Source organism: Anopheles coluzzii, chromosome 2, assembly GCF_943734685.1.
Source record: "Anopheles coluzzii chromosome 2, AcolN3, whole genome shotgun sequence".
In the NCBI taxonomy this organism is placed as follows: domain Eukaryota; kingdom Metazoa; phylum Arthropoda; class Insecta; order Diptera; family Culicidae; genus Anopheles; species Anopheles coluzzii.
The window spans coordinates 102680989-102694165 of record NC_064670.1 but is presented as its reverse complement, the minus strand read 5'-3'; the positions used below and the strand labels follow the sequence as shown (position 1 = coordinate 102694165).

General features: G+C 44.1%; 1 protein-coding gene across 1 annotated transcript in view; it reads left to right on the top strand.

Annotated features, from left to right (window-relative positions):
• Positions 1-13177, top strand: part of LOC120949462 (uncharacterized) — a 111113-nt gene that overhangs the window by 47704 nt on the left and 50232 nt on the right. The window contains exons 4-5 of the mRNA XM_040366775.2: positions 7908-8094; positions 9288-9424. Coding sequence (XP_040222709.2) covers positions 7908-8094; positions 9288-9424 — 324 coding nt within the window. The remainder of the gene's footprint in view (positions 1-7907; positions 8095-9287; positions 9425-13177) is intronic.

Here is a 13177-nt window from a genome sequence, read left to right as displayed (position 1 = left end):
GCTAGAGCTTTTTAGATGGAAAAAGGAAGTATTTTTTCTCATGGATGAAGCTGGTTTGCTGTTGGTTTGGAGATGGTTTTTTTTGTGTTTGTGAAAGGTTGTAGCAGAAAGAAGCATTTTGCAAACAAGCAATGCTTGATATGCATTTTTGTTTTGATGATTGTAACAAAAAGTTAAGATAAATGATCAAGCAAAAGCTGCTGGTTTTTACTTTGTTGGCTTTTGGTTTAAAACCCATTTGCTTACAGCGTGTATTAGGGTGCTTTTCGACAGGAAGAAGGTAAGCAAATGATTCATCGCTCGTGAGAAAACTGTGTTGTTGAACATTGCATACATTTAGGCGGTTGTAATATACATTCATGTTAAGGTTTCATGTACAATTTACAGCTTGTTTTGAACAAATAAATGAAATATGTATAAAAATATAATGTAAAACTATCCCATGAAGAAGCTCGACTAGTTACTTACTGCTTGGTGGGTTTTGCTACATTATCTGCATTGAATAAATGATCTAGCAAAAGCTGTTGGATTTTACTTCGTGGGCTTTTGTATAAACATTATTTAAAAAAATCAATATTTGCATACATTTGGGCGCTTTTCGACAGAAAGAAGGTTAGCAAAAGATCTATAGATTATGAGAAAACTATTGTGTTGCATATTGCATACATTTAGGCGTTTACACATTCAGGCAGCTTCTGCGCAGTTTCTAGCCAGTTTTTAATAAAAATGTTAAACCTGTATAATTATGTGACTGAATACAAACCCCTTAAAATGCTAAATTTGTATCATGCTACTTAGTTGGCTTGTCTACTAGATCTTAACGGAGAAGGGACCAAACAGCAAAAATGCAGAAGTAAATAATAAACACTCAGCTGCCAAAATATTTTCAAAACTTATTTCAAACAAACTTATGATTATTTTTTACTCATCTTGCTTTTTCCCAAACATAAACTCTCTACCCTTCCTCCTCTTAAAAAAAGTCCTTAATCAACTCCCTCGATCCGTAGGTCCAGTGATTAACTGCCCATGCCCCGCAGCCTGCTCTCTTGGAGCGCTAAAAATGAAAGTGGAACGAACTTTCGGTTGCTATATTGTTGCTGGAATGTTTTATTTCTCGCCAGCAGGCGCCATCAGCCAGAGAGGGAGAGAGAAAGAAAGCATAAAGAACAGAGAGCGTGTTGCTCAGAAAAATCCCTCGAAACCAGGTTTCGTATTTCTAAAATTTCTTCATTTCCCACTCGTAAGCTGTAGCATGGAGCAGGAGGGCAGCACCACCGCAAACCACCTTTTCCGCCCTTTTTTTGGTGCATTTTTGTGTGATTCAGCCCTTCGAGTGGGCAGTTTTGGTCGTCGTCGTCGCCTGGCAAGGCCATGCCACGCCACGTTTATATATTCGACACATCTCTATAACTGCTCAGCCAGCTGTGCGCGGTGGGAACCGGATTTGATGATGGCGAGTTATGATGGCGTCCGGTGTCCAGTGTTCTCTTTCGCTTTCCCGCGGGCCTTTTTCTTTATGTCTAAATTCCTGCCCTCCCGCAACTGACGCGTGTCACGCCATAACCCTTTAGCCGAGCAAAACGGCTGATGCTGCTCGCGTTGTTGAACAGTTCCTCAGAGCCGTTTTTATGGACTGCAGTGGTGGTGTGGTTGGTCGCAGGGGAAGCTGATGCTGCTCCCAGCCAATGGGAGAACCATTAAAGCGCAATGGTTGAGCGTTTGTTGGTTCGGGTTTTGTGAGTGTGTGTGTGTGCCATTCTTGCGGCCCCAAGACAAACCATACTCTCTTGGAAGCTCTTGGAAGTGGAAAATCGTGCCAGTTGCTTCATTGCTCGAGGAAGGAGTGATGCGTTCTTTGGGAAACAGGGGGAAGGATATCAAAAGAAAAAGAAAGCTTTTTTGCTTCTTTCTCATCCTCCCATCTTTGCACTGCACCGAGACGAGACTGAGTAAGTGAAAAACAGCGCACGACCCACCGGCCAATAAAACCGAAAGAAATGATACTTAAGTGCAATGTACTTTTATTATTATTGTTTTATCCTAAGCCACCCGTTGTCCTTCTGGTGGTCCTCTTGTTCTTCCGGCCTGGATCGTGCTAACAGGCTTCATTCGAACGTTGGCCAGATAGATTGCAGGGTGGTGGTTGGCTTTTTTTGACCTTTTTCGATCCACTTTTCCACTCTCAGTGCAATACCAGGAAGAGCAATCGTCCGCGCGTGGACAGGGAACGAACAGAATGGAACACAACTTGCTCCTGCACTCCGGCCGACAGTCGGTTCCTAGTTGCCTAGTCCAGCGAACCCGTGGCACGTGAATGAAGTGGTCCGTACAAAGCTCCGTAACGAACATTATGGTGCCGCTTTCCGTTTCTGTTTTTCGGGCTGAAAGTCACTGCCGGGAAGTTCACATTGACCAGTCGTCCGGTTGGGCCGAGAGAGAAAGAGACTGGCACAAACGGTTTGGGAGTTAATTGTGTGTGTGTGTGTTTTTTTTTTCTTTTCTCGGAACCCACAAAATCGAGGCCTACAAACTCCAATTTGCTATTATTGACGGGCGGACTGAATGGGACCGAGCAAAGTAAAACAAAAAAAAAGCCACTCGCCACGCCGTTCGAACTAGTTCTGCTCTGATGCTGCTGCTGCTTCTGCTGCCTCTATCGCTGTATCATTTATCGTGCAAATTAAATAAAAGCCAACTCACGAGCGAGCCAGTTTTCTTGGAACCCTCGGCCAGGGTTGTTTTGGAACGACTGCTGCGAAGGATTAAGATGGCTGACGCCATTCGGTCGCAAACTGTCCCGCTTTGGCTGGCTGGCCGCTTCTTCGCGCGTGTGCTTGGTGGTGTGCGGTGTCTTTTCCCGCAAATGCTCTTGTGATCACCCTTAGCGTCGTTTTCGGTCGGTGAAAAAAAGACCAAACCGGACTTACCGTACCTTAACCACCGCTATCGAGCTACAGTACTCAGTGCCCGGGCCCGGTTTACTGGTGTTGCTGCTGCTGCTGCTTCTAACGAGCTTTCTCGTGTCGGTTCGGTGCGCTTTCTTTGCGCCGCGGGGAGGAATGATTGCTTATGCTTGCTCAAAAGTGCTCCGTTACGCCATTGAAACACACGGGTGTGTACTGTGTACCACGTTAGGGACATTCCTGGAGTGACTCGCCCTTCAGAATGGAAGAAAAAACAGGGAAGCGAGCTAAAGAACGAACGAACGAACGCTTGGAACGTTACCAAAACGCCTTATGGTGCGGTTTTCTCTTCCCTTCGGCTTTGGCTTCCACTTAGCAAATTTCAACGGAGAGTTTGTATGATCGGCTGCTGCGCCCGCTCCTGCTGGATCCCTTCAGTGTGTGTGTGAGCTAGTACCTGCATTCAAAACACCTTCACCCGATTGGTGCGATGCAACTCTTTCCCTTTGCGGTAGGTTAAGTGGATCATGCAGATCCTTTTGCCCGTGGCAATAGGGGGGCGGGGAGGTTACCCCTGGGAGCGCATAAAATTATGTCTCAAACGTCGCCCAGCCCGTGAATCGCTTAACGAGCTCCGGTGGTCTCCCTCTCTCTCTCTGTATGTACCCAAACCACGTGCGTTCCTCTCATAATCCTCGTTCGTGCAGTCGCTTGTTTCTTTCCTTCTTTCTCTCTTGCTTCCTCTTCCTTTATGCCTATTCCACCCTCGGGGCGATGATGCTCAGGCAGCACTGGAATATGTGGGTTACGCGGACCCCAGCGGTGCTCTTTTTTCTCGTTAACTACCTTTTTATCTGTGCGAGCTAGTGCGGTCGTTCGCTTCCTTGCCACGGGAGGAGTGCGGGATCAGTTACCCAGGGTAGCTGCTGGCCGGCTTTTGTGTTGTGCCCGTGCTGGTGTGTCGTATAGAGCGATGGCAAAATTAGGCAACGTCCGCTCCGCGGAAAAAAAAAACGACCGACCGTCGAGGTGGCTGTGAAAAGAGCATAATCGTGTTAGCCCGTTCGATGCAAAGCGGGGACAAAACGGTGACGGTGGCCTCACACGTTCTTCCGGGGGGGAGGCGGTTTGTTCGTTAGCTGGGAACCGTACCGTTACATGACATTTCAGCACGACAAAACACAAACACGTCTGCTTTGGACTGGTTCAGGTTTTATGCATCCTTTTTGTTATGTTTTATGGTTCATACGGAACAAGAATGGGGTTTATGGGTGAATGGAATTGAGGAATTAACTTATGAGAGAAATATTTTATGAAAAGAATAAGCTTTTCGAACGTGCTAAATGTAGCATCAAGCGTTGTAAAATAAAAAAAACCCAATTTACCATCAACCCTGTTCAAAATAAACCAAAAAGTGCTCATTGCATAAAAAGAACCTTTAGCTGCGGTATGAAAAATATAATAATACTTTGTTCAAATTTATTACAATTTAATTATTCAAATCAATTCCCATCTCACGCCACCCACCCACCAAAACCCCCATTAACCGACGCAGACTCTCAACCCACCAACGGGGTAAGCAAAATGGGTCAACCCAACACATAAGGCTTTAAAATAACGCCCCGCGGTGGAAGTTGAAAAGAAACAAAAATTCGCCCAGTGCCACATTTGCGATTCAGATGTTGGTTTTTGTAAAGTTTCGTTTAGATTGGCAGGAATAATGCAGACACTGACCGAGTCAGCCGGTCGGATTCGGGCGACGCCCGCCCAAGAGTATGACGGGTAATTTCTTAACTTTTGGGAAAACTTTCCGGCCCGTGCAAACCGGTGTAAAACCGAGCCTGCCAGTGCCAATATTAAGCACTTGTGTACTTGCTCCGTGCGGGCTGTCTGTGTGTGGGATAGTGAGTTTATGTGTATTTTCATTACTTTCATACCGGTTGGGTAAGAGCGTAGGCGCGTTGGTTGCTTCTAAAGTTTCTAATTGATTTTTTATGTAAATGAAAACTTCCACTCCACTTCACTGCGATTCATCACGTCGCAGCGGCCTCTTGGAATGGAAACGCGTGAAGTTTTGCCTTTAGAATGGCCGAGCTTGCTCTGGTTTTTTGTTTCCCCCGTAAAAGGGGAGTCACATTTCGAGCATGAAATCTTTGCGATCGTTTCAATTCGTTTCGTTATTAGAAAAATAGAACACCCAAACACAAAGAGCAAAAACGAAAACAAACCATTTTGCGGAAGTGACATAATTCGTCGACACATAAATGTTTAAGCATTATCGCCATCATTCTTCCATCTATGGTAACGTTTCCGAAGGGGGTGGGTTTGAGCACAACGAAACCGAAAAATGTTGGGCTAAAACTTTTTCTGTCCCGGTAAAGTGTAAAGCAGCAACCCGGCCGATCCCTGGTCCATATTGTTGTGGTGCGAACTAATAAACAGGAAACCATAAAAGGTGAGGTTTGGGATAAATCAAAGTACGAGTATTTTTTTTGTAAAAAAGGTGTAGTTGTGCTTCTGTGTGTGTGTGTTTTTGTTTTACTGTTTCCGCAGGAACAATTTGTTGACCCAAGAGGGGTGCAAAACAATAAGCGGGAATGTAATGAGAGAAAAAGAGAGAGAGAACTCCATCCTAAGGGAGTAATAGGGGGCCCGGGGTTTCCAGAAAATTATGGACAAACTTTTACAAAGGTTGCCGGCTGGTGCCCGGTTTGTACGTGCTGTGGACATTAGGGGCAAGTGCATTCATTTTAATGGAGCAAGAAAAAAAGCAAAAAAAAAGAATGTATGGAAAAATGTCCTTGAAAGGAGTGGTTTGAAGAACAAAGCAAAAAATAAAGTAAATAATTAATAACCATTATGTGCAGTAAGAAGCTTATAACTTCTGAACACACACACACCCAAGCAACATATAGCGTTAAAGCGCTTTTGTGAAAATTGTGCCACATTTAACATCATTTTCTTTTTCCTACTTTAAACGCATTAAAAATAAATACTTTGTCCACTGTCTATCCCACCGTTCGCTTCCCAGGTAGCCACTGGCACCACATTTGTACAGGACAAACTTTTCTGTCTCTTTATTACCTGCCTTGCCCGAACTCATCCCGGAAGGGTCAATTTATACGCCCCCTGCTCCCCACAAAATGGACAGAAAGTGAACAAGAGTTTTGGTCCCCCTTTTTCTTCGTGCACCCACAAGCTTGAGCAAACAGATATCTTTTACCTTGTTATGGGTGGGGTAAGGGCGGTTGAGGCTAATTGTGGGTATAATATGAGTTTTACTACCATTTATATCTAGACGTCCATACTACACGGCAATCATCGGGGAAGTTTTTGAGGTTTTTCAGATAAACCGGTAGTGCAAGGGTGTCGAATGTCTTAATAATGGGTCACATTGCAGTGAAGAGTTGCTTAGAATGACCAGAATTTCCGTGCTTCATTCATAGAAAGGGCAAACAAATTCGTTTGCGTTACAATTTCGAAAACTTGACAACTCATTGTGTTGTGTTCCGTTGTTTGTTTGTTTTGCGCTGAAACAACTGAAATCATTAAAAGTTATTAAACGAGAAATGCACACATGCACGCTCATAAAGGCAGCGTGTTTATTAGTGTAGCGCTTTCTACTACTGACTGCGCCACAATGCCTAGACCGGCGTTTGCTGTTTATTATGGCGCATCACAGTGGGCAGTGAACTTTTAATTAACCGGTCGTCAAGGGCGCCCATAGCAAAGCCAAACGGAAAACAACGGCAAACCGTTCAAAGTTTCAAACCAGCCACACACACACACACAGAAAGCCCGCATGCACACACGTGGTGGTTGGAAAGCGTCGCAGGTAGTAGTAATCCTTACGATCCGGGCCGGGATGCTGAGCTGCCCGTGAAAGGGCACTTCGCGCGTACGCGTCAAGTCTGTGCGACGTGGGTTAGAATGCTACGGGGAAAAGCTAATTTCCTGATAACACAGAGACCCACACACACACACACATACAGAGAGTCACAAAAGCGCGTACCACCAGGGAACGACTTTGTGCATTTCCGGCAAACTGGACTGACTGTTGCCGACTCTGTTGTCTGTTGTCAGCAAGCGGTGAAACCACACAATTCAGAGCAAAGCGAGGGAGAGAGAAAGAGGGCCGGCCGATGCGCTGAGCTGCGATGTGATGCGATGTATGCTTGCATCGGCATTAATTTTGTGCATTATTTGACGAATTTATATTTTAATTGCATGTCTATGTTTATTCAACTCGCAACTCGCGCTCGGTCAGTGTGTTTGGTGCTCGGCAGCATAATTATCGCCCGGTTAGTGGAGCGCATTTGCGTTCCCTGTATCCCTGTATCCCACCGCACACACACTCGGGTGCAGGGTGAAAAAGCTAAAATTAAACAATTGTTTCCCTCCACCGCCACAACAAAAGAGCTCGTAAAAAATAGCAAGACAAGCAGGGACATAAATTTGTCATTTCCAAACAAAAAATAATCATTTTAGCTAGATAATTATAATCCATAATCAAATTTGCGTTGTTGCGTTGGCGCCCAGCCTTTGTTTTCTCACGGATCACAGGGCAGACGCACGGGTAAATAGAACCTTTTGGGAGCGTTTTGAGCTTATTTAATTATGTTCAGTCCAAATGGGTCCCCGATTTTGCTGTGTGGGAATGCAAACTAATGCATTTCGTGTTTGTCACGCTTGTGTGTTATGTGCGTGTGTGTATCGTTGGCGTTGGTTAATAGTGTTAGCTGTAGGGAGGTGTAGAAGAAAATTGACACAATTGTGGTTCTCAAAAAACAACGTCAATCAGCGTTTATTGATTTTGAAGCGCTGCCCTAAACTGATCCAATTGAATTATATTGGTTTTGTCTAGTTTTTTTTCATCTCAAAACTAGTTAGAATTTTAATTAGGTTTAAGATAAACTCCAATTGTTTGCTGCTATTATTCTCAGCTTGCATTGATCGTTCCATATGTAAATGTTTCTGTATTTTGGGTTTTTTTCTCTTTTCCAGATGATAATGAAAGCAATACAGTATTCGCTGCTGGCAGCGCTGGCCCTGAAGCTGCTGGGGGTGTGCTATGGGTGCAAAATTTCCGAGTACCCGTGCAAGGGCGGGGCCAGCTGTGTGCCGCTGGACAAATACTGTGACGGGCGAGATGATTGTGGAGATGGAAGCGACGAGCCGAAGCTGTGTACAGGTGAGTTTCTGATCGTTTGGAATTGCAATTATTAAAAAAAAATATGTGAAATACATTTGATTTGAGTTATTTGTACATTTTTGATTTAAGTTAAGCTAGAACATTGATTTTTTTATGCCGTAAAGGAGTCTAAAGACCAGCTAGAATTTTTGTTACTGCTACAAAAACATGTCTACGTAAAATTCAAGTCAGCAATTCAAGTGTAGCGAGGATTTTGGCAATGTTTCAAGCGTATTGCTAACGAGTCGTGTAACTTCAACAGAAACCATGTCGTCCATCGTAATGCCTACGGTTATGGTAGCGCAAGAAACTGACAACAACCAGTGTACTGTATTTCTTTTCGTATGTGCAGCGGACACACAGGACAAGTGTCTTAGCCATTCCGGCGTAAGAAATCACAAACTGGGAAGTTTTGTTGCATGGCACGTGATTCAACAACACAACTGAGTTAAAACAACAGTATAGTCCATCAAACGAATGTGCAGCTCAAATGTGTTCGTGTTTTTTGGTTTCTTTTTGTAGCATTTTGTTCATGTTTGCTTGTTTAATATGTTTTTAATTCCAAGAAGAAACGGCTAACATGGCTAAGCTGAGCATTAAATTAATAAAAATACATGTGTATTTTTTCGCTCTATACATTTAACTCGAAAAGAAACAATTCTTCCCCATTGGTATTAAAAAATTACAACAAGCAAACCCCTTTGGATTCGCCTTGCAACGAGCGCTAATTAATTTACGTCACGGCTAGACGCTTCAACACGTTGGCTGAATTCATTTGGTGCCTCTGGCGTGGTCGACCCGCAACATTTACCACCGGAAAACTAGCTCATTTCATTTAAAGAAATTAAATTTAATTCTCCAACCACGATGCCGCCGTGTTGTTTCTGGCTCTGGTTGCCTGCGCGTTGTTTTTATTTTCTACAAACCACCGGGCGTCTCCATCGCTCACGCGCTACCTGGCGCCTCCATCGATCGAGGAAAAGTTTCGCTGCCACCGGGTGTTCGGGTGTTTGCTTTGATAGCTCTCTTTCTCTTTCGTTTTTTTTGCTTTCTACTTTGTGGCCAACATAATTTTCCTACACCGGTACAGCCTTTCGTCGTGACCAGCCATTTACTTTTATACAACCTGTTTCTACTTGACCGCACTACTATTTTCTTTCTCTCCCTCTTTCTCTCTCTCTCTCCCACGGCAGTGTGCAATCGGACGTACTACGGTGATATAGGGCGAACGTACACGCTCACGGTACCGCCACCGCAGTGGAACCGGCTGCCATTTCTCTGCCATCTTACGTTTACCGCTTCCGGTCACGAACAGGGTGACATCGTGCAGGTAAGTTTTGCCATTGCAACGCCGGTGGATGGGATGGGATGGGATGCTGTAACCACGTGGCGGGAAAGCGGCAAGCTCAAGCTCACGGAGGTCATCACTAATTTATCTGCTGGAGGGATGAAATATTATTTTTACAATGGTACGTTTAGAAGCAGCAAATCGTTAGTGCAAGTGTTGCCTCACGATTAAAACGGATGGACAGTTGGCGGGAAGAGAATCTCAGAAACACTTGCAGTGAAAGCAAGTTTTATGGCATTCCAAGAAAATTGATGTTTGCAGGAAGCTGTAAAAGTAAGAAAAATGGTTCGTCTTAAGACGACAAACTTTAATGCAATGTTTTTTATGTAAACTTATCTAAACTATATCTGAAGAAGTTATAGGATAGGATTCATATGAATCAGATTTGCTGCAGAATTTTGCTCTTTTGCTTCCTTACTCTCTGAGCGTTGCAACACGCAATTAAGCTATTCAGTACATGCTGCCTCATTTATTATGTGATTGTGCCAGAGCAGTTTTGAGTTCCATGAGAAGCTTTTGCAACTGGTACTCTATGAGGTCACGCATTGAATGCACTGCACGCCATAACAAGCTGTGAAAATCACAGAACAACTAACACAAGCTGCATGTGGCAAAACTGTGTTTTAGGTTATACTTTAAATTATAAAAAGTTTTGTTCAGATAACAAACAAGTAAGAGTAAAAGCAAACATAAAAACTGAACTAAGTAGGTCTTTATCGCTAATAAAAATAAGAAAAACAGTAATCCATCTATGCACGTAGCCTACAAGCTAGATATAATGTGTACTTTTACAACTAACACTGAAAGCTCACGTGCCTTGCAGGGCCTTCCTGCCCTGCGCACGAACAAACAGTAAAGAGCGGCAAACAATATAAAGAGCTCATCGGCCGTTATTTCGTCAAAGTGAACTAGCATCTCTTCAAGCGACTGCCAAAAAAATCAACGATGACGACTGCGTCCTTATCCTAAAACCCCAGCACACACACACACAGAGTGAGCGAGAGAGGCTCAACACAAATACTTCCCTGGCTTGATGAGCAATCGGTATGATGTGCTGTACCGATATCGATTCCAATTTGATGCCCTCACCTTTGCACAACCAACCGAAAAGCGTTTGATTCCAGTTTCCGTAAAAAAACTAATATCGATTCCTGCACGGAACCGGAAGTCGATTCGGGGTTTGCTTTCATCCCCCCAAAAGCAAAGCAAAATCCAGCATCCACCACTGCACGAGACTTGAGATGAAATGTTCTTCTTCCTTGTCTTTTTTTTGTTGTTGCTTCTCTCTCTCCATTACACACACACATACACGTGCGCGGTCATAGTGTACGGGAACGGCCGTATGATTTGTTTCAAGAGCTTCCCTGAAGTGGTGGCGCAAGGGGCGACGAGCACACGCTGCTCAGCATGCTTTCACTTCCGCCTTAACTGTACACGCTGCCGTTTCGTTCAGTTCCTGCGGCAGTGGAGCATTGGGCGGGGGGAGCAAGAGAAGGAGAGTTTTTGTGGAGCTTCGGGGTACTGCTTCGAGCATTAAACAAACAGCAGATAAAAGCGATTTCGCTTTGTGTGTGAATCGTGCGATTTGCCATAATGAAGATTTTCAAAACCCCTGGCCCGAAAGAACGGGAAAATGGGGGGAAAGTGGCCACGGCCCAATGGGTGGTACGCGGACCGGCTAAAAAGGTACTGCTGACAGCAAACCGGAGCAAACGGATAGGTTAAAAGGGAAAGATATCTTTTCAGCATTGCGGCACTGTGAATTCTAAATGCAGTTCCTTTTCGTGCCGTGTCGATGGTGTCTTTCTTCGCGTGCGTTTGCGTCAGCAATGTGCTGACGCTGTTCTGCTGACAACCCAGCGGTTTTCGGTTCCAGTTTGTGAGACGACGTTTATAGAGTGGTGAACCAGTTCCGGTGAACATTCCTTGAAATGGGGAAGCGAGAAAGAGAGAGCGCCGTCGTTGATTTGTTGAACCTTTTCTGTGTGTGTGTGTCGTGTGCTCCATTCCAAACGGTGGCCAATCAGTGTGCCGAATGATGCCCGCTGGTCTGAGATACCCTTTAGCGTCTCCTGAATCAAAGACACACAGACAATGAAACGTACGCGACCCGCAGACCTTCCAGAAGGACATCAAGAACGACACTGTCTTCAAGCGCGACTTTCGTTCGTCTTTGGCAAACTCCTTCGTCCCCAGGCGGGAAGCTTCAAAGCAGCGCACACAACAATGTGCTGAACCAGAACAATTGAAACGAATAAATCCTGCTTTGTTTCCCGCTACCTTATCGTCAGCGTTGATGAGACTAACGAAATGAAGCACACATCAAGGTCTGATGCGGTCTGGGACTGTGAATCCGTCTTTTGGCATTATCGCCCTCGCCCTGAGTTTTGCGCACATAGCCCACGCTCATTCCTTGGAATGAATGATATGTAAATTCGGCCCGCTGAATAGACAGCATTTAAATTGCTAATCAATCGGCAGGTTACGCAAATCGCCCGGGTTGAAATCGCTCCCTGCGATACCTGGGCGGTGCGTGCCAGGCCGTAACTGGCACGGCTCTTAATTAAATAACTGGCACTGGGGCATCATTCAGTGTCTGGCAATCGTGGCATTCTTATCATTCACCCAACATCCAGCAGCAAAACCTAGCAAGTGCGAGCGATTTAAGCGAGAACATTCCGTAGTACAATAGAGGCGCGCTAGTAATGAGCATAGTTTGGAACTATTTTAATATGAAAAGTGTTGAGAAATGAAGGGATATTTTGTGCTGCGAATAGTTGGGATGGATTCCACTCAGAGGACGGTTTGGTGAGATGATGTGCGTTTCCCTTTAAATACAGTCGTTGCTGCCAAATGTTTACTCTAAAGCAGGGGTCTACAAACTTTTCAGTTCGCGGGTGGCATTGCTTCACATATAATGGTTTTGAGGGCCATTTTTCCGTTGTCTGTAGCTAGTGCTAACGTTTAAATTTCGTCTTTGTGAGAAAATACTAACATAATATACAAAACTTATATAGTTTCCTTTTATTTAAGCATGGTCAACAGTTACATTTTCTTTAAAAATAGTCACAATAATTAACAAATCATTTTAACCTTTACAAAATCGTCACGGGCCGTGTAATAGACTCTCGAGGGCCACAAGCGGCCCGCGGACCGTAGTTTGAAGACCTCTGCTCTAAAGCATCAATTTTTGAAAATGTGCATCCTTTTTTGGCTCTAACGCACCTATTTTTGTCAGTTTATCTACATTTTAATTACTCTTGTAGGAATCATGTAGGAAGCAAATTCATTGCAAGCTATTTGAGCAGATTTATTGCAACTGAAATTTGATATCACAATTACAATAAAGAAGTCATATAATTTTATTGCTTTGTTGTGAATAAGATAATGAAATTCAACTAATTCTAGGGTCATGGTTTATACCTCATAGTACAGGCAACTTTCTTTACTCCATTCAAACTTCCAAAATTGGCATAACAATTGTTATATTTTAAACTACATCAATGATCATATTAATCTGCTACTTCTTCTTCTTTGTCCGTTTCCGGTCAAGGTGAGCTGTGTGAGCACTACTTGTGGGCTTGGCTTTCAGTGACTTATTGATTCCTCCCATAGCAGGATAGTCAGTCCTATACATGGCGGCACTATCCATTCAGGGCTTGAACCCATGACGGGCATGTTGTTAAGACGTTGACGACTGTACCACAAGACCGGCTTAATTTAGCACTTAAATTA